This window comes from Camarhynchus parvulus, chromosome 18 (assembly GCF_901933205.1).
Source record: "Camarhynchus parvulus chromosome 18, STF_HiC, whole genome shotgun sequence".
Lineage (NCBI taxonomy): Eukaryota > Metazoa > Chordata > Aves > Passeriformes > Thraupidae > Camarhynchus > Camarhynchus parvulus.
The window spans coordinates 5,073,752-5,089,416 of NC_044588.1; the positions used below are offsets into that span (position 1 = coordinate 5,073,752).

Here is a 15,665-nt window from a genome sequence, read left to right on the forward strand (position 1 = left end):
TGCCTCTGCAGGATGTCGGCTTGACTAGCAATGAGAGGCGTTAAATGGTGCCCTTCATCCCCCGCCGCGGCTCCCCCTCGTCCTCACCCGCCTTGTTTTGCAGAGCAGGAGCTGCCGCCTGGAACGCGCCGCAGCAGCTGCATCCTGTCCTTGCAGGGCCGCAGGATGCGGGGCTGGGCCACCCCCGGCACCTGGGTGCCCTCCGGATGGGCCGAATTCCATACCCGGGGCTGAGCAGGATCCCACGGCTTCCCCCCTGCGGGCTGCTCAGCCCCTTCCCCAGGGCACAGGGTGCCCCTTCCCTGGCCGCAGGGTGCTGCTCCCAGCCCTTTTCCTGGCTGAAGAGTTCTTCCAGACCCCTCCTTCCAGGCACAAGGTGCATCTGTGCCTCCGGGTCAGAGGGTGCTCAGCCCCTTCCCTGGGCACAGGCTTGCTCCGTGCCCTTTCCCGTGCTGCCCCATCCAAGGCAAACCGCAGGGCCTTCCCCCAGCGCTGCCTTCCCCGTCTGCCTCCCGCCTGTCAGCGTGTGAGAGGAGTTTTATTGGCCTCTTTGATGTTGTGGAGCCCAGAACTGGAGAGACTTTCATTAAAGCCCTGCCCCGTGGGCCCGGGGATTATGAATATTAGAACATTGGCCTTTTATGTGAACACGTATTGACCAGCGGCCTCGGAATCGTGTTTTTCCTAACGACACCCAAGTGCCCATTACAGCCCCAGCCTGTGGTGCTGGAGGTTTTACTGTCAGCAGCTCTTCGGGAAAGGGATAAAACCCCTTCCAGGCCCGTCCTGCCGCGGCTGTGCCTCTGTTAAAAGGTTGCTAAGCTGCCTCTGAAAGCTCAGGAAGGCAATTATCCATAAAAAAAAAAAAAAAAAAGCTAATTAGGCAATTTCTCTCCGTATTTAAAGCACCCTCGAGGGTCTCGGGGGGGATTAAGATTTTGTAATATTTTTCAGCTCCTTACTTGATTGTTGCTGCTTCATCTTCTCCCTGCTGTTGTGCAATGTTGGGTAACAAAGCCCTGATGCAGGCTCCTTGTGCAAGAGCCCTTTTCCCGGTGTGCCGGGCACCGTGCTCCGGCCATCCCGCTGTCCTGGGGCATGGGGTGGGCTCTGTTACTTGAACTGGGGTAAAATTCGGGGTTGTGTTGTAGCATCCCTGCGCCCTCCATCCGTGTGCTTTGCCCCCCAGAAGCGAGCTGCCCGCGGCAGGCCGGGTCCCTGGCGGCATTCCCCGCCGGAGCAGCCCCGGAGATGTGTGGAACGTGGCTCCTGCATCCTGCAGGAACAGCTTGGCTCCGCCACGGCTCTCCCTGGTGCTTTGTGCAAGCGAGCTTTTAATAGTGCCTGTGACACAGAAAAGGAACCAGCAGCCTCTGGTAATTTGGGTTGGTTTTTACTGCTGGTGCGTCAGGAGACAACTGTGAACTAATTTCAGGGATGCCATTCCATAACCTTGTGAAATCTGGACCCGTTTCGGGGGGAGGGAGGGAGGGCTCCTGGAGGCGCAGCTGGGCCGGGGGCTCCCCGGGGAGGGCCTGGCCCTGCCCTGCTCCTGGTGCTTGGCACATCCCAGGGCAGTGTGTGCCCCCAGCCCTCTGCCCTGCTTGTTGAGCTCCGTTTGCCTTGGCACAGGCTCCTGGATCTTGCTCCATATCATGCAATGAAGGAATTTCAGCAGAGCTGGAGCTGCACTGGCACAAGCAGGTCCTGAACCTTGTGTCCCTGGTCAGCCCTGGGGTGACACCCTGGAGTGGGGGGAGTGTCCCAGAGCTCCTTGTGCTGTCCCTACGGCTCGCTCTGGACTGGGGGCGAGCACAGCAGGGCCCATCCCGCTGCCTCTGCCCAGGGCAGGGGCTGTGGAAGCACATTTCAGCTCCGAGAGGCTGGAAAAACGCGTGAGGAGGGATTTAGTGCCTGCCTGGGACCATTGCAACGATCCGAACCAGGAGCAGGGGGAGAAGGGAAGCTTTTAGGTTGCTAATCATGAAATTTTATGGCAGCCTGGAGAGGCTGTTGCCAAACCACAACACACCCAGGCACGCACACACACAAATCAGCTGCAGGACGCCCCGGCTTCCCCTCGTGTGAGCAGAGCTGCCGGAGAGCCGGGGGGTCAGGGCGAAGCCTCTCGGTGCTGCCTCACACCCCGGCCTCTCCTTGGGAGCCAAAAAGCTTTTACAGCCTCTCAGGCCTTGCCTGTAATGTCCAAGGCCGCTCATAAAACACGACGAGGCGCAGCGTTACTGGAAGACGCTCCAAAGGGACCTGGAGGGCAAGAAGAGAGGCAGAGCCCCAGCAAAACTCTTCCCTGCAAAGCAGCCGGAGCCCCGGCTGGATTTCCAGGCAGCCTGAGAGGTTGTTAATTCACGCCCTGATGATGAACTTAATTTTGTCTCCCGCTGAGCAAATGATGGCTTCGAGGCAGCTTGGCCTTATTGCGGCGTGGAGACTTTTGGGTTTGTGTTTTGTTTGTGTTTTGGGCTTTTCCTGCATTGTTTGCAGAGCGGGGAACGTGCCTCTGCCTGATTTATGATGGAAGCTGCCAGGGACACTCCTGGAGCAGAGCAGGGCCTCCCCCGGCCCCTCGGGCTGCCCTGGGCCTGCGGGGGGTTCACCTGCTGCTCTGGGCAGGGGAACTGCTGTGTTTAACTCCTCTGCTTCCTGCTGGCAAGGAAAGCTTCCCCTGCCTTCCTTCTTATTTCCTCCTCTCTTATTTCCCCCTCCTTCCTTCTTATTTCCCTCTCATTCCTTTTTATTTCCCCCTCCTTCCTTCTTATTTTCCCCTCCTTCCTTTTTATTTCCCCATCCTTCCTTCCTATTTCCTCCTTATTTCCCCCTCCTTCCTTCTTATTTCCTTCTCTCTTCCTTCTTATTTCCCCCTCCTTCCTTCTTATTTCCTCCTCTGTTATTTCCCCCTCCTTCCTTCTTATTTCCTCTCTCTCTTCTTTTTCCCTCCTTCCTTCTTATTTCCTCCTCTGTTATTTCCCCCTCCTTCCTTCTTATTTCCCTCTCATTCCTTTTTATTTCCCCGTCCTTCCTTCTTATCTCCTCCTTATTTCCCTCTCATTCCTTTTTATTTCCTCCTCTCTTTCTTCTTATTTCCCCCTTCTTCCTTCTTATTTCCCCCTCCTTCCTTTTTATTTCCCCCTCTCTTCCTTTTTATTTCCCCTTGAACATCATCTCACTGCTCAGCTCGTCGCTCCCATCCGCTGTGGGAGCAGCCCTGCCTTCGCTGGGGTTCTCTAGATCCTCCGCTCTTCTCCGACCGGAGCCATCTCCCGCCTCCACGAACCAATTAACAAGAAACTTTCCTCCAACAGAGTAAATAATTTCTTGCGTTGGGGCCAGGATTGAGCTGGGAACATCCGCAGCCGTGCCGAGCTCCCCTCCCCGGCCTCGGCCTCCCGCTTCCCAGGGCCCCTGGCCAGGGCTGGGCACCGGTTCCTGCAGCCCAGTTTTTCCTGAAAAGGAGGAGTGTCCTGCCCTGACTTGCTGAACCCTGGGAAGTCCCTCAATGGAGAGGGGGACCCTTGGGTACTAGACTCGAATTTCTCAGAAAATCCGAGTCCTTTTCCCCTCCCAAGTGAAGGAACGTGGAAAGCCGGCCAGCCCTGCACACGTCCCTCCTCTGGGTGTGGAGCTCGGGCTGGACTCCGCGTTTCTGGAGAGGCTCAAGGTCCTGCTGGCACAGATCCCTCTGGGCCAGGAGTTTGTACTTAATTTTTTGTGAATTTTTGTTGTTTCCCCCCCTCCCCAGCTCAGGCAAGGCCCACGCAGCTGAAGTTGTGGCAATCCCTTCTTTCCCATGAGTTCATCTCGTAATAAATCGCACCAGCCCTGCGGAGGGGGAGGAGAAAATGGAAAGATGTTTATAGAATTAATTCCCCAAAGGAAATCACACGGGGGAGGGCGAAGGGGGAAAGAGTTGGGAATTTTTTTTTTGTTAGAGAAGATAGATTTTTTTTTAAGAGTTTGTTGGATGGAAAAAAATCTGCAGAACAACTTCACTGCTGGGAAACAATTCGATTTCCTTCTCTGCTGCTCTCCAAAGGAAGAGTTCACTCCCTGTGTGGGTTTTCTGCCATGCTGGGGGTGGAAGGGATCCTTCCCATCCCATGGAATGTGCATAAGATTCCATGTGGAATATGCTGGTCATACCAGTGCTGAACACAGTGACTGGTTTGACTGGGATGTGTCTTCCAAAAACATTCTGTCTCTTTGAGGGCAAGGTGGGGGGAACCTCCCCCTTCTCCCTCAGGAGGTTCCCCTAATTAATGCCTGTTGTTTAATTCCCCTCCTCAAAACTTTTGCGGGAAAAGGAAACCTCCCCACCCCTCCTCTGAGAGGCATCTGAAGGGCTGTGGGAACACTCTAGCGCTAAAAGGGGGAAAAATCAAAATAAAGAAGGTTTTAAGGCGTTTCACAGCAAACAGCAGCGGGGGGGTGGGAGCTGGGCTGGAGCCCAGCTCAGGTTCTGGTGTTGGGAGGTTCGGGGGCTGGATCGCAGCTCTGCCTCTTCCAGTGCTGGGGGATCCGGGTCTGGATTCCAGCTTGGGCTCTCCCGGAGCCGGGGGTCTGGGGCAGGGAGCCGGGGGGATGCTGACATCTGGTGGCACTGCCTCGCAGCAGCAGCCGGCTCCATCCATGCTCCATCCCTGCTCCATCCCTGCTCCATCCCTTATCCATCCCTGCTCCATCCCCTCTCCATCCGTCTCCATCCCTGCTCCATCCCTGCTCCATCCATGCTCCATCCCTGCTCCATCCCCTCTCCATCCATCTCCATCCCTGCTCCATCCCTGCTCCATCCGTCTCCATCCCTGCTCCATCCCTGCTCCATCCCTGCTCCATCCCTGCTCCATCCCTTATCCATCCATGCTCCATCCCTGCTCCATCCCCTCTCTGTCTCCTCTCCATCCCTGCTCCATCTCTGCCACGCTTCCCTTCCAGCAGCTCCATAAAAACCCACAACAGAGAACACAACCAGGCGACCCCCCAACAAAACCTCCCCCAGCCCCACCGTGCTGAGGCTGGAGGGAAATCAGCGGCTGGGCTGGGTGGGTGAAGGGGACTGGGACAGACACAGCAATTCCCAGCTCCCACACCTCATCCCTGTCCCCATCCTGTGTTTGCAGAGCAGAACCCGGTGGTGGAGGAGCCCGAGGATGACCGTGATAAACCCAAGGTGCCTGAGGAGAAGGAAGAGATGGAGCAGCCACAGATCAAGGTGCCCGTGCAGGTGCCCAAGAGGGAGGAGGAGAGAGGAAAGGTGGAAGAGAAAGTGCAGCTGGACCGTCCTGATCAAGGTAAAGGTGATCCTGGGAAAGGGAGCTGGACTGGGAGCTGGGGGTGTGTGTGTGTTGTGGGACTCTAGACAGAGATCCTGACCTCTCCTCCTTACCCTCCCCTCTGTGCACCTCCGTGGTGCTATTGGTGGATTGATTTAGTGTTTGATGCTCAGGAGGCTTGTTGGGAACGTGGCCTCCAGATGAGGGAGAGAAGGCAGGGCTGGACAAGGGCAGCATGGAGCTGGGTGTGCTGGGTGTACTGGGTGTACTGGGAACCTGCTGCTCTGACCCTGCCTGTCCCCCAGGGATTGCTGTGCCCGTGGGGGAGGCCCATCGCCACGAGCCCCCGGTGCCACACGATGAGGTGGTCGTGGACATGGGGCGGGAGCGGGAGGAATCCAGCGAGAACAGAGCGGCTCCTGGAGGAGCCAAGGACCGTCTGCTGGAGGAGCCAGCCAGGCTGAAGCCCCAGAAGGAGGCACTGGGCCCAAAGCAAGGGAAGGAAGTGGCTGCTGAGAACCAGCAGCGGGGAGGGACTGGCGGGCCCGTCCCAAATCTGGAGAAGGTCCCGGAGGCAGCGCTGCAGCAGGGGGGAAGGCCGCCCTACAAGGAGCTGGAGCCAGGGGAAGCCAAGCTGGAAGCCAAGGCACAGGCGGCCATGCTGGATGGTGACACTGCCGAGGCTGCTGAGAGGGACAAGTCACAGCTCCAGCTCCCCAGGAAAGCAGAGGAGGCTGCAAAGTCTGTGGAGAAGGAAGCAGACCCTGGTAAGCTCCTTTCACAGCAGCTCAACTGAGCAATCTCTTCTGGGCCTGTGATGCCCCCAGAGTCGGGACAATTTGGTCATTCCCATCTCCGTCCTGGTGCTTCCTTTGAACTCCACGAGTGGAGCACGTGAGTGAGCACAGCCCCTCCGGCAGCTGCTGCGGGAAGGGAGGAATCTGGTGGCTTTGACAGCTACTGCAAGAGCTGTCAAACAGTTGTTCGCTACCCGCCAAAATGTCAGGTGCCGTGCTGTTCCTGCACGGCTCCCAAATCACCGGGGACACGGAGCCGGGAGATCTTGACAGGGAACACATTGCCAAGTGCCCGTCTAAAAGCCAGTTAGAGCTGTTCTTGCATGTTAATTGGCCGAGGTAGTTAGTGCTGGCTCGCTGCCACCAGGCACGGGGTTGTTAAATATTGGGTTTATTACTTCCCTCGCAGCCGGCGCGTTGGATGCGAACGGTGCCGGGACGGCGTGGAGGCGTTTTAGGGAACATCTGCGCTGACAGCAAAGCTCTGTGGTCCTTTCCTTTGCAGGTGAGAAGCAGGAGCTGCCCCTCCCGGAGAGAGCAGAACTGCTGGAGAACCAGAACACTGAGGAGAAGCAGGAGAAGGCAGGGGGTGAGTGTGTGTCCCCAGAGTGTGCGGGGATGGGCCTGGATCTCCCCGGATCCCTCTCTGTGGGAGGATGGTGTCTTGAGGCCACAGCCCCTGCATAGCATCAGGTGGTGCCTGTGCCATCTCTGGCACACCTGGCAGGGCCACACAGGGACCTGAGTCATGCTGGCACCTGGGCCTGGCTGCTCCCTGGTGTCAGAGCCCTGGGAAGAGTGAGACAGGAGTGAAACTGCTTGGGCAGGACAGCAGGAGGGGTGTGGGCATCCCAGGGACACCTGAACACATCACAGGGAAAAGCTCCTGCCCCTAAAGGGGCTGCTCTGTCCCTGGGGCATCAGAGCTGGAGCAAAGCCCTTCGTCAGGCTGAGCTCCTCCCTCCAAACTCTGCCTGGCAAGGGGGGGTTGGAGCCTGAGCTTGGACTTGTGTGCAGGTCCCTTGCTCTCACCCCATCCTCTTCCAGCTTCCTTCTCGCTCTCCTGGCAGGGTTTGTGGAGTCAGATCTTCCTGCCAAGGAGCACCCTTGATGCCCATCCAGAGCTGACATGATTTCTGAGGGCTTTGGGTCACAGGGGTTTTACTTCCTCTTTTTCCCCTTTTCCAGAAGCAGGGCCAGCAAAACTGCTGGACCACAACATGCTGCTGCAGGTGATCAAGGAGCAGCAGGTGCAGCACAAGCAGCTCCTGGACCAGCAGGCAAAGCTGCTGGCGGTGATCGAGGAGCAGCACAAGGAGATCCACCAGCAGCGGCAGGAGGAGGGGGCAGAGGAGAAGCCAAAGCCAGGTAAGGACGTGGCCAGGGAGTAGGAGCCCTCCAGAGGGTGCTCACGGCTCAGAGCAGCTCTAAAATCAAACTGGGAGAGATCTGAACTCCTTTGGCACATGGCAAAGTCCACTTGCACAGCCATTTCTGTAGGGATAACCCACAGCTCTGCTCTTCCTCCTGCATGGCCCCATCTCATGTCTCACAGCATGTGGTGGCAGGAGAAGGCAATGTCCTGAGAAATCCTTTTCCATGTGGGTTTTGTCCTGCAGCAGAAGCACAGGCAGAGCCTGCCGTGCCCCTCTCCAGGAGCAGGGAGGACGAGGGCCTCGGAGCCAAGGGAGACACGGCCGGGAAGGCGCTGAGCAAGGAGCAGCTGGGCCAGCAGCCCCCTGATTCCACCAGGCAGCACAGGGACACGGTGGGGAAGCTGGAGGAGGCTGGGCAGAGGCGTGACATTCCTGTGGCTGCTCCCAAGGAGCGGAAGGTGCCGCTGCAAGAGATTGACAGAGCTGTTAAGAATCCCGTGGAGAACCGGGATCCCCTCCACGGGGATGCCCAGCGTGTTCCAGCAGCCAGAAACCACCTGGAGAAAAAGGCCTTGGCGGAGGATTTGGGAGGAGAACGTGAAGCCAAAGCTGGAAGAGATGTCCACCAGAAGAAGAATTTCCTGAAAGCCGTGGAAGCAGCTACAGCTCCCATCCAAAGAGAACAGCCGGGGGCTGCCAAAGTTCAGGGAGTAGCAGGAAAGGGTTTGGAAAGAGACTCAGGAACAGACCTTAAAGCCAAAACTCTGAGTCAGGTGGAGCCCAAGGACCTGGCAGTGGTGGCGGACTCTTCCAGTAACAGGAATGTGGCAGTGAGGGAGCAGCACCCCCGGGACAGGGAGTGGCAGAGAGGAGCGCAGGCCGAGGGAGCGGGCGGGCGGCAGCAGGACCCGCCCGGCCACGGGCACGGGAAGGAGGAGGATCCCGGGGAGGAGCCGGGGGGCCGGCAGGGCCGGGGGGGTGGGGGTCCCTCCAACGGTGCCCCTCAGGATGCTCCAGCAGGGAAATCTGAGGACGGAGCGCCCGCCCCCAGGGATCCGCAGCAGCCGGAGCGCGATGTGAAACCCAACCGGGAGCTGAAGCTGCAGGGGGGCCTGGACCTGCGGCGCAGGAGACGGGACCTGGACCTGCTGCGTCCCGACCAGGAGGAGGATGAGGAGGAGGACGGGGAGGAGGCTGCAGCAGGAGCAGGGGGGGTCCTGATCGGCCTGAACCCCGTCCCCGACGTGAAGGTGAACGACCTGCGGAGCGCGCTGGAGGCGCGGCTGAGCCAGGTGGCCGAGGGCGCGCAGCACCTGGTGCGCAGCCGCCACATCCAGCAGGTGACACAGGACAGGAGCCCGTGACGGGGCTGTGCCTGTGCTCTGCAGGGAAGGCTCGGCCTCACTGAGTGTGGAGAGATCTGAGCCAGCTGACCGCAGTGCTCGGATCCACAGGATCTCCTTGGATCCCTGAGCACCACCCTGGGGGCTTCCAGCAGCGCCCCCAGTGTGTGCCTGCGGGTGGCCAAGGAGATGGTGGCACTGGAAGTGACATTCCTGCTGTCCCCTGCCTTCCAGAGCTGCCATGCACCTCGGCTCCCTGCCAGGCCGCTGCTCCAAGGAGCTTTTCCAGCATCTCATTCACATCAAATTGCCTTCTCCAACCATCTCCCAGCTCCTCTCAGAACCAGGAAGGGGCTCCATGGCCCCGGCTGTGCCGAGGGGACCTGGGATCCATGCACACCTCGGGAAGGGCTTTACCCCAGAGAAGCCGTGAGCTGAGGACCAGCAGAGCCAGTGCTCCAGTGCTGGATCGGGAGCAGAGCCTCATTTGTCTGGGCCACAGTGGTGCTTTAGGAACCTCATTTAGTAGAATTGCTGCCTTAACTGGGCACAACTGCTGTTGTGCTGCCTCTCTCCCAGGGATGGGGTTCCTTGGCACACACTGGGATCACTCAGAGCTCTGCCCCCGCTGCCCTCCCTGGTGCTCCTCTCTGTGCTCTCCAGCTCCACTTCCCCTCTCAAAAGTGCATTAAGAAGCTCAACTTCCCCCTGACCCTTCCCAACCCAGCTTGATTCTCCTGCCAGAGGTGAGTGGTCTGGGAGAAAGCATGGCAGGGCTGGTGGATCCAGGGGCTCCACCTGCCTGTGCCTGTGTTCCCTGTGCTCTTCCCAGCCTCCCCCTGCCCTGTTCTGCATCCAGACAGGTCCCTGCTCCACCTCTGGGAATTTGTTTGGTCAGTGAAGAAAGGAGGACCTTCCCCAAGAGCTCTGTGTTGTTTCAGGCTCCCAGTGATTCACCCCTTGGGTTTTTTTTGGGTTTGTGTTTTTACATCCCGACCTGCGAATGTACAGAATTCAGTCCCAAAGCTCTCCCTAGACCGGCTGAGAATTCCCAGCCTGGAGCCCTCAGACCTCATCACTGTGGTGGCTTTTCTATCCCGACCTCCAAATGTCTTTGGCGACCTCGAGTCTGTGTCCAGTGGGACCCTGCAGAGCTGGGACGGGGTGGGACTGTCCCCGCCTGGTGCTCCCGGGGTGTCACAGCCCAGAGTGACAGGGAAGCCACCTGGGGAGTCCTTTGGGAAGACCCCCCGGAACACTGTGGCCTTAAACCCCCCGAACCCAACGAGCTTCTCCATTAACGCTGTCGTCAAGCACAAGCAGCACGGCCGGGAGGCGGGACGGGCTCTGGAGCTCCAGGGCTGCCCTGGGGCCAGGGATCGGGGCTGTGGCACATCCAGCCTCCCTGCGGTGCCAGGGAGCCGGATCGGCTCCTTGTGCCCTGTGCTGCCGGCTCCGGCCCCGCGGGGGCACAGCCGCCTGTTCGTTGTTCTCTGTGTGAACAGAAGGGACCAAAGATGCTCCTGACGTTCCTGCTCCTGGGAATGCCGTGGGCACCCCGGGCTGGGCTGGAGCCGGCGGGAGCTGCCTTGTCCCGCCGGGATCGGCTCCCCGGGGCGGGTGGGACGCTGGCACGGAGAGCCCGGAGTGCGGGCTGAGCCCATCAATAAAATAAGCTGAAGCATTCTGATCTGAATTAGTTTCTTTTTTAATAAATAAAAATAGATCTGTGACCTTCACCCAGCCCGGGCCTGAGCCGCCTCCGGGCCGGGGAGCGGGAGGGCAGCTCCGGGCCCGGGGGGGCTCCGTCATTTGGGGACAAACCGGTGCTTTGAGGGTCTCATTCCCCACGAGCGTCTCCGGGGTCACTTGGGCGTCGCCTTTGCCTGCAAAGAGCTGCGGTCAGGACGGGCCGAGGCCGCCGCCCTCCGCCAGCACCGGGATGGGGCACGGAGACCGGGACAGGGCCGTACCGCGCGGGCGAAGCACTCCCGCAGCGCCTGGAACTCCTCCAGGCACGCGTCCCGCCGCAGCTCCGCCGGTCCCGCCGCCGCCGCCGCCACGCACCGCCCGTAGGCCGCGGCCTGCGGGAATCACACGGGACGGGAGCGGGGGCCACCGGGACTGCCAGCACCGGAGCCGCCCCCGTGTGCCCCCCCCGCCCCGGAGCCGCTCCCCGTGCCACCCCCGGCCCCACCTGGTCCCCGCAGGCCGCCAGCGCCGCCGGGAAGCGCCGCAGCCGCGCCCGCGCCCGCAGCCACACTCCGCGCCCCGACATCGCCTCACCGCACGGGCGCCGCCATGCCCGGGCGGCCGCGATTGGCCGCCCGCCCCGCTCGTCACACACCGCGCTCTCCTATTGGGGGGAATCACCCCAAGCCACGCCCCTTTGATTGGGCATTCGGCGCGGGCGGCTCTGATTGGTGGGAATGCCGGTTGTTTACTTCCCGCCTCCTTCGGGCGTCAACATAATGAGGCTCTTCCGCCTGGAGCCCCGCCCTCTCTCACCGATGATTGGTTGAGCGGCAGAGCTTTGCCCTCTCATTGGTGGAAAGTAACTTCCGGGGGGCGGTTCCCTGACGCCACCGAGGGACCGGGCAGGGCCGGTGCCGGCAGTGTCATGGCGGCGCCGCTGCGGGACCGGCTGAGTTTCCTGAGCCGGGTACGGACCGGGGCTTTTGGGGTATGCGGGGGGGCTGCCGGGGCGTGACGTCACTGCTCACCCGCCACGTCATCGCTGCACCCCCCACTCGCTTCTGCACGGCTTCACTCCGCCCTGACCGGGCCGGGCCTGCCCCGGGGCCTCGCTCTGGCCCCCAGCACCGGGGAACGGGGCGGGTCCGCCCCCTCTCACACCGCCCCCTCCTCCTCCAGCTGCCGGTGTTGCTGCGGGGCACGGCCGACGACGACACCCCGTGCCCCGGGTACCTGTTCGAGGAGATCGCCAGTATCCTCTGGGGAGCCGGGGGGCACCGGGCAGGGGGGGATCCCGGGACAGGGAGGGGATCCCGGGACAGGGAGGGGATCCCGGGGCAGGGGGAGCTCCCCGGGCTGCTCCAGGCCGTGGTGGGCTTTGGAGGCCTGCGGGGCTGGCTGGGGGCAGCCGTGGGGCTGTGGGCCCTGGCTGGGACCCTGTGAGGGGCTGAATTCCTGGCACTCGGGGCTGCTGCTGCCTCCGATCCCGGCTGGGTCCCTAACCCGTGCCTAGAGATCTCCCACGAGTCCCCCGGGAGCAGCCAGTGCCTGCTGGAGCATCTCCTGACGCGGCTGCAGAGCAGCTCCTGCCACGTCAAGTTGAAGGTGGGTCCGTGCTGGGGGCACTGGGGGGTGATGGGGTGAACCCCCCGCTCCAGGGAGGGCAGCTGTGACTTGTCCTTGTCCCCCGAGGCAGGTGCTGAAGATCCTGCTGCACACCTGCTCGCAGGGCTCGCCCCAGTTTGTGCTGCAGCTGAAGAGGAACGCCAGCTTCATCCGGGAGGCTGCGGGTAACGGCCTGGGGGGGACGTGGCAGAGCAGCAATGGGGGGCTGAGACCCCAGAAGGGCTCCTGCTGTGCCAGGAGCAGGGTCCTACCGCACCTGGGAGCGTCCCCCACCCTCCTCTCTGTGTGTCTGCAGTGTTCTCCGGGCCCCCAGACCCCCTCCACGGCAACAGCTTGAACCAGAAGGTGCGGGCGGCCGCACAGGTGGGTGCTGCAGGGACAGGGCAGCCCCCAGCCCCCTGCTCGGGGACTCTGGGCTTCCCAGCACTGCACTCCTCTCTGTCTCTCTGTGTGTCTCAATCCCACAGGACCTGGCCAGCATTCTGTTCTCGGATGCCCCACTGCCGCAGCCCCTGGCTCTGCCCGCCCGGCCCCCGGCCCCTGCTGGTGAGCAGAGCCCCTGGGGCCAGGCCCTCGCTCAGGGGGACAGGGACACAGCAGGAGAGGGGAGCCCTGAGTGCCTGTGCCCCCCCTGACATTCCCTGTGCCTCCCCAGGGATGGGCTCCAGCCCCAGCCCCTGTGGCTCCCTGCAGGGATTCGGCTTCAGCAGTGACAGGAGCGGCTCCGGTGAGTCCTGGCCAGGCCCTCGCTGGGTCCTTTCCTGCTGGGAACTGAGGGAGCTCCCAGAGTTCCCTCAGCCCCCTTTCTGGGGTGCTGGGGTGATCCCCTGGGGCTGGGCTCCCCCAGCAGCCCAGCCTCTGCAGCTTCCACAGGAGAGGCCCTGCTGAGCAGCCTCCAGCGGGCGGCCGAGGCCGTGGCCCAGGCCGTGCTCCCGGCTCCGGGGGGACCCCGGCGGCTCCGTGGGGACCTCCCCGAGGACACCTACGAGCCTGTCCGAGCTCCATCCCCCGCCAGCAGCCCGGCCCCGCCGCCCCCGACCCCTCCTGCCCCGCGTGCATCCCGAGGTGGGTCCTGCAGGGGAGTCTGGGGGGTCCCCAGCTGTTCTGGGGGTTTGGGGACCCCAGCTGAGCAGCGCTGTCCCTGCAGTGAGCCACCAGCCGGGGCAGGCCGGGGGAGGCTGGGAGGAGGCAGAGAGCGGGCACAGCTCCCGGGAATCCTCGCAGGGCCACGAGCGCAGCCGCGCCTCCGACTCGGGCAGCAAATCCGGCAGCGACAGCCGCTCCGGGGCCAGCCGGGAGCTAAGCCACGGGGCTGACAGGTGAGAGGGGCCCGGGGGCTCCCCTGCCCTGGGGCTGTCCCGGCTGCATCCCCAGAGACCCTCCCCTCATTTCGCACACCCCTGATCCAGCGTGTCCGGCACTGCTGGCTGTGTTTGTCCTGCCAGCCGTGGGTGGGCAGAGCTGCTCGGGGTGGGGGTCCCTGTGTGCCAGGGGTGTGCAGGGACCCCAGGAGGAGCAGGCAGGTGGCCCCTGTCCTCACGAGCTGTGTCCCCAGCAGGGTGGATGCTGACAGCCCGGGTGACTGCCGCAGGGAGCTGAGCCTGGTGTCGGGACTGACGCGTGGGGCCAGGGTCTTCCTCACCAGGGAGGAAGCTCAGCACTTCCTCAAGGAGTAAGTGGCAGAGGTGCTCCCTGGGGCTGGGGGGACTTCAGCTCCCTTCCCTGGCTGCCCAGGCCTGGACTCTGGGATGGGAAGGGGCTGCAGGTGACTGTGGCCCCCATCCCTGGGCAGGTGTGGGCTCCTGAACTGTGAGGTGGTGCTGGAGCTGCTGGGCCGGGCGCTGGAGGATCCCAGTGACAGCGTCCGCATGGTGAGCACAGGGGGCTCCCCTGGGAGGGCTGGGGGCTGTGTGGGGGCCTGCCAGGCTCAGCTCCCCTTCCCCACAGAGGTCCATGTGTGCCATCTCTGCCCTCGGCTGCTCCGACCTGCTCTCCCCAGAGCAGATCTTTGCCGTGACCCAGCAGCGCCTGCAGCACCTCAGCCAAGGCAGCCCTGGGCCTGTGGCCAACCGAGCAACAAAGGTGACTCTGGGGACATCCCTGTGCCCAGTCCTTTGGATGAGGGCTCCTGGCACAGGTCTGACAGCCCCTGGGGACACACAGCCCTTGGGAATGGCTCTGTGTATGTGCCAGAGGGGTGGTTGGGCTGCCTGTCCCAGGGCGGGGTGACGCTCCCTCTGAGCCCCGGGAGGGGACATGGGGACAGTCCCTGTGCCTGGGAGAAGGTGCCAGGCCGATCCCCTTTGCCGGTGCTGCTCTCACTGTGCCCACCCCCATCCCAGATGCTGCGGCAGTTCGAGGCCCTGTGCCGGGCCCAGCCCTCCCCGAGGGCCCCACGCCCACCCTCAGCCCCCTCAGCCGGGGACCTGCTCATGGACATCCCAGCCGTGGCTTCTGAGAGCTTCCTGACCCCGCTGAGCCCGGCCCCGAGCCCTGCAGCCCCCGCTGAGGAGCCGGGGCTGGCATTGGAGCCCCCCGGGGCCGCGGTGCCAGCCTGTCCCTGCCAGCAGGACGGGGGCAGCAGGCTGGCAGGGGACACGGCGGCCCCCAGCCTGTCCCTGTTCGCTGGCATGGAGCTGGTGGCCCGTCCTGGCACAGTGCTCCGGCCACACTCGCCCCCGGTGGAGCCACAGGCGCTATCCCAGCCCCGGGACGGGGGGACGGACGCGGACGGGGGGACGGACACGGAGGGCAGCCTGCAGCCATCAGCCTTCGCCTTCCTCAACATGTAGCTGCTGTGAGGCCCCGGGGGCTGCGGGGGCTCTGCCCCCCTCCCTGCGGGGCCTGCGCTGTCCTGGTGCCTCGGGGGACACGGGCTGGAATGGCCACAGGGCTTCCAGCAGGTGACAAGGTGACAATGTCCCTCGTGGTGTTCCGGGGCAGGCAGAGGGGCACGGCCTCTCGCTCCTCTCGCTGTGGGACACGCTGGGACTGAGCTGGGGGTGCCATGGGGACCCCAGCGTGGCCCCCAGCTGCAGGCTGGGCTCTGTGGGGGTGGGGTGGGGGCAGGTGCTGTCCCCATGGGGCCGGGAGCCACCAATAAACCCCCACTCGGGCCTGGGAACGTGTGACTTCTTCCTGCGCCGCAGACAGAGCCTGGCCCGTGGCTCCTCCTGGCCCCCAGCCCCCCATTTTCCTGCAGCCCCATGGCCCCCCAACAGCGCCACAGCTTCCCCCTGCCACACTGCTCTCCCCTGTGCTGCAGCCCCACTTTTTCCCATGACCCCCAATAATCCCGTGAGCCCCCCTGCCCCATAGTACCCCCTCCCCAACCTGGCATTGGAGCCATATTTTATGCATTCATTTTCTTTTTTATCTCGACATTTTAAATTTTTTTTTAGTAAATAATTAAACCATATATCCCTATATTATCCAAATCACTTATCATCAATACACTTTCAATTAACCTTCCTCTATATTTCCTAGTATCAAAAACAATAACCAACCTAATATCAATAACAATAACCCGCCCTCCATAGCGCT

General features: G+C 62.3%; 3 protein-coding genes across 5 annotated transcripts in view; 2 read left to right on the plus strand and 1 right to left on the minus strand.

Moving 5' to 3' along the window:
* The window catches only part of SLC38A10 (solute carrier family 38 member 10), a 30,635-nt gene extending 20,095 nt beyond the window's left edge, over positions 1-10,540 (plus strand). Inside the window, exons 12-16 of one of the 2 annotated variants that reach the window (XM_030962159.1) lie at positions 5,133-5,303; positions 5,591-6,052; positions 6,588-6,671; positions 7,271-7,450; positions 7,702-10,540. In XM_030962159.1, the coding sequence (XP_030818019.1) occupies positions 5,133-5,303; positions 5,591-6,052; positions 6,588-6,671; positions 7,271-7,450; positions 7,702-8,822 (2,018 nt within the window). In that variant the 3' untranslated portion in view covers positions 8,823-10,540. The remainder of the gene's footprint in view (positions 1-5,132; positions 5,304-5,590; positions 6,053-6,587; positions 6,672-7,270; positions 7,451-7,701) is intronic. The other variant, XM_030962160.1, reaches the window with a different exon arrangement.
* Positions 10,281-11,079, minus strand: NDUFAF8 (NADH:ubiquinone oxidoreductase complex assembly factor 8). The gene is made up of 3 exons (XM_030962161.1): positions 10,999-11,079; positions 10,775-10,885; positions 10,281-10,687 (listed from the first exon to the last, which is right to left on the minus strand). The coding sequence occupies exons 1-3, from the start codon at positions 11,077-11,079 to the stop codon at positions 10,667-10,669; spliced, it is 213 nt and encodes a 70-aa protein (XP_030818021.1). The 3' UTR covers positions 10,281-10,666.
* A 305-nt stretch (positions 11,080-11,384) lies between these two features.
* On the plus strand, positions 11,385-15,175 carry TEPSIN (TEPSIN adaptor related protein complex 4 accessory protein). Of its 2 annotated transcripts, none has more exons than XM_030962050.1 (13): positions 11,385-11,463; positions 11,676-11,748; positions 12,010-12,101; positions 12,193-12,286; positions 12,418-12,485; positions 12,590-12,668; positions 12,778-12,849; positions 12,987-13,187; positions 13,270-13,441; positions 13,678-13,794; positions 13,915-13,993; positions 14,070-14,204; positions 14,465-15,175. In XM_030962050.1, the coding sequence occupies exons 1-13, from the start codon at positions 11,422-11,424 to the stop codon at positions 14,912-14,914; spliced, it is 1,674 nt and encodes a 557-aa protein (XP_030817910.1). In that variant the 5' UTR covers positions 11,385-11,421; the 3' UTR covers positions 14,915-15,175. The 2 variants fall into 2 exon arrangements, with proteins under 2 accessions (XP_030817910.1, XP_030817911.1); XM_030962051.1 differs by having other exon boundaries at positions 13,681-13,794.
* Positions 15,176-15,665: the final 490 nt, after the last annotated feature.

Bases quoted from the DNA above. Each gene is read 5' to 3' on its own strand.
- TEPSIN (XM_030962050.1), top strand. From the start codon at position 11,422: ATGGCGGCGCCGCTGCGGGACCGGCTGAGTTTCCTGAGCCGG. The intron at 13,795-13,914 runs GTAAGTGGCAGA...ATCCCTGGGCAG, and splicing joins GCTCAGCACTTCCTCAAGGA to GTGTGGGCTCCTGAACTGTG. The intron at 13,994-14,069 runs GTGAGCACAGGG...CCTTCCCCACAG, and splicing joins CCAGTGACAGCGTCCGCATG to AGGTCCATGTGTGCCATCTC.
- NDUFAF8 (XM_030962161.1), bottom strand. From the start codon at position 11,079: ATGTCGGGGCGCGGAGTGTGGCTGCGGGCGCGGGCGCGGCTGCGGCGC. The intron at 10,886-10,998 runs GTGGGGCCGGGG...TGATTCCCGCAG, and splicing joins TGGCGGCCTGCGGGGACCAG to GCCGCGGCCTACGGGCGGTG. The intron at 10,688-10,774 runs GTACGGCCCTGT...AGCTCTTTGCAG, and splicing joins GGGAGTGCTTCGCCCGCGCG to GCAAAGGCGACGCCCAAGTG.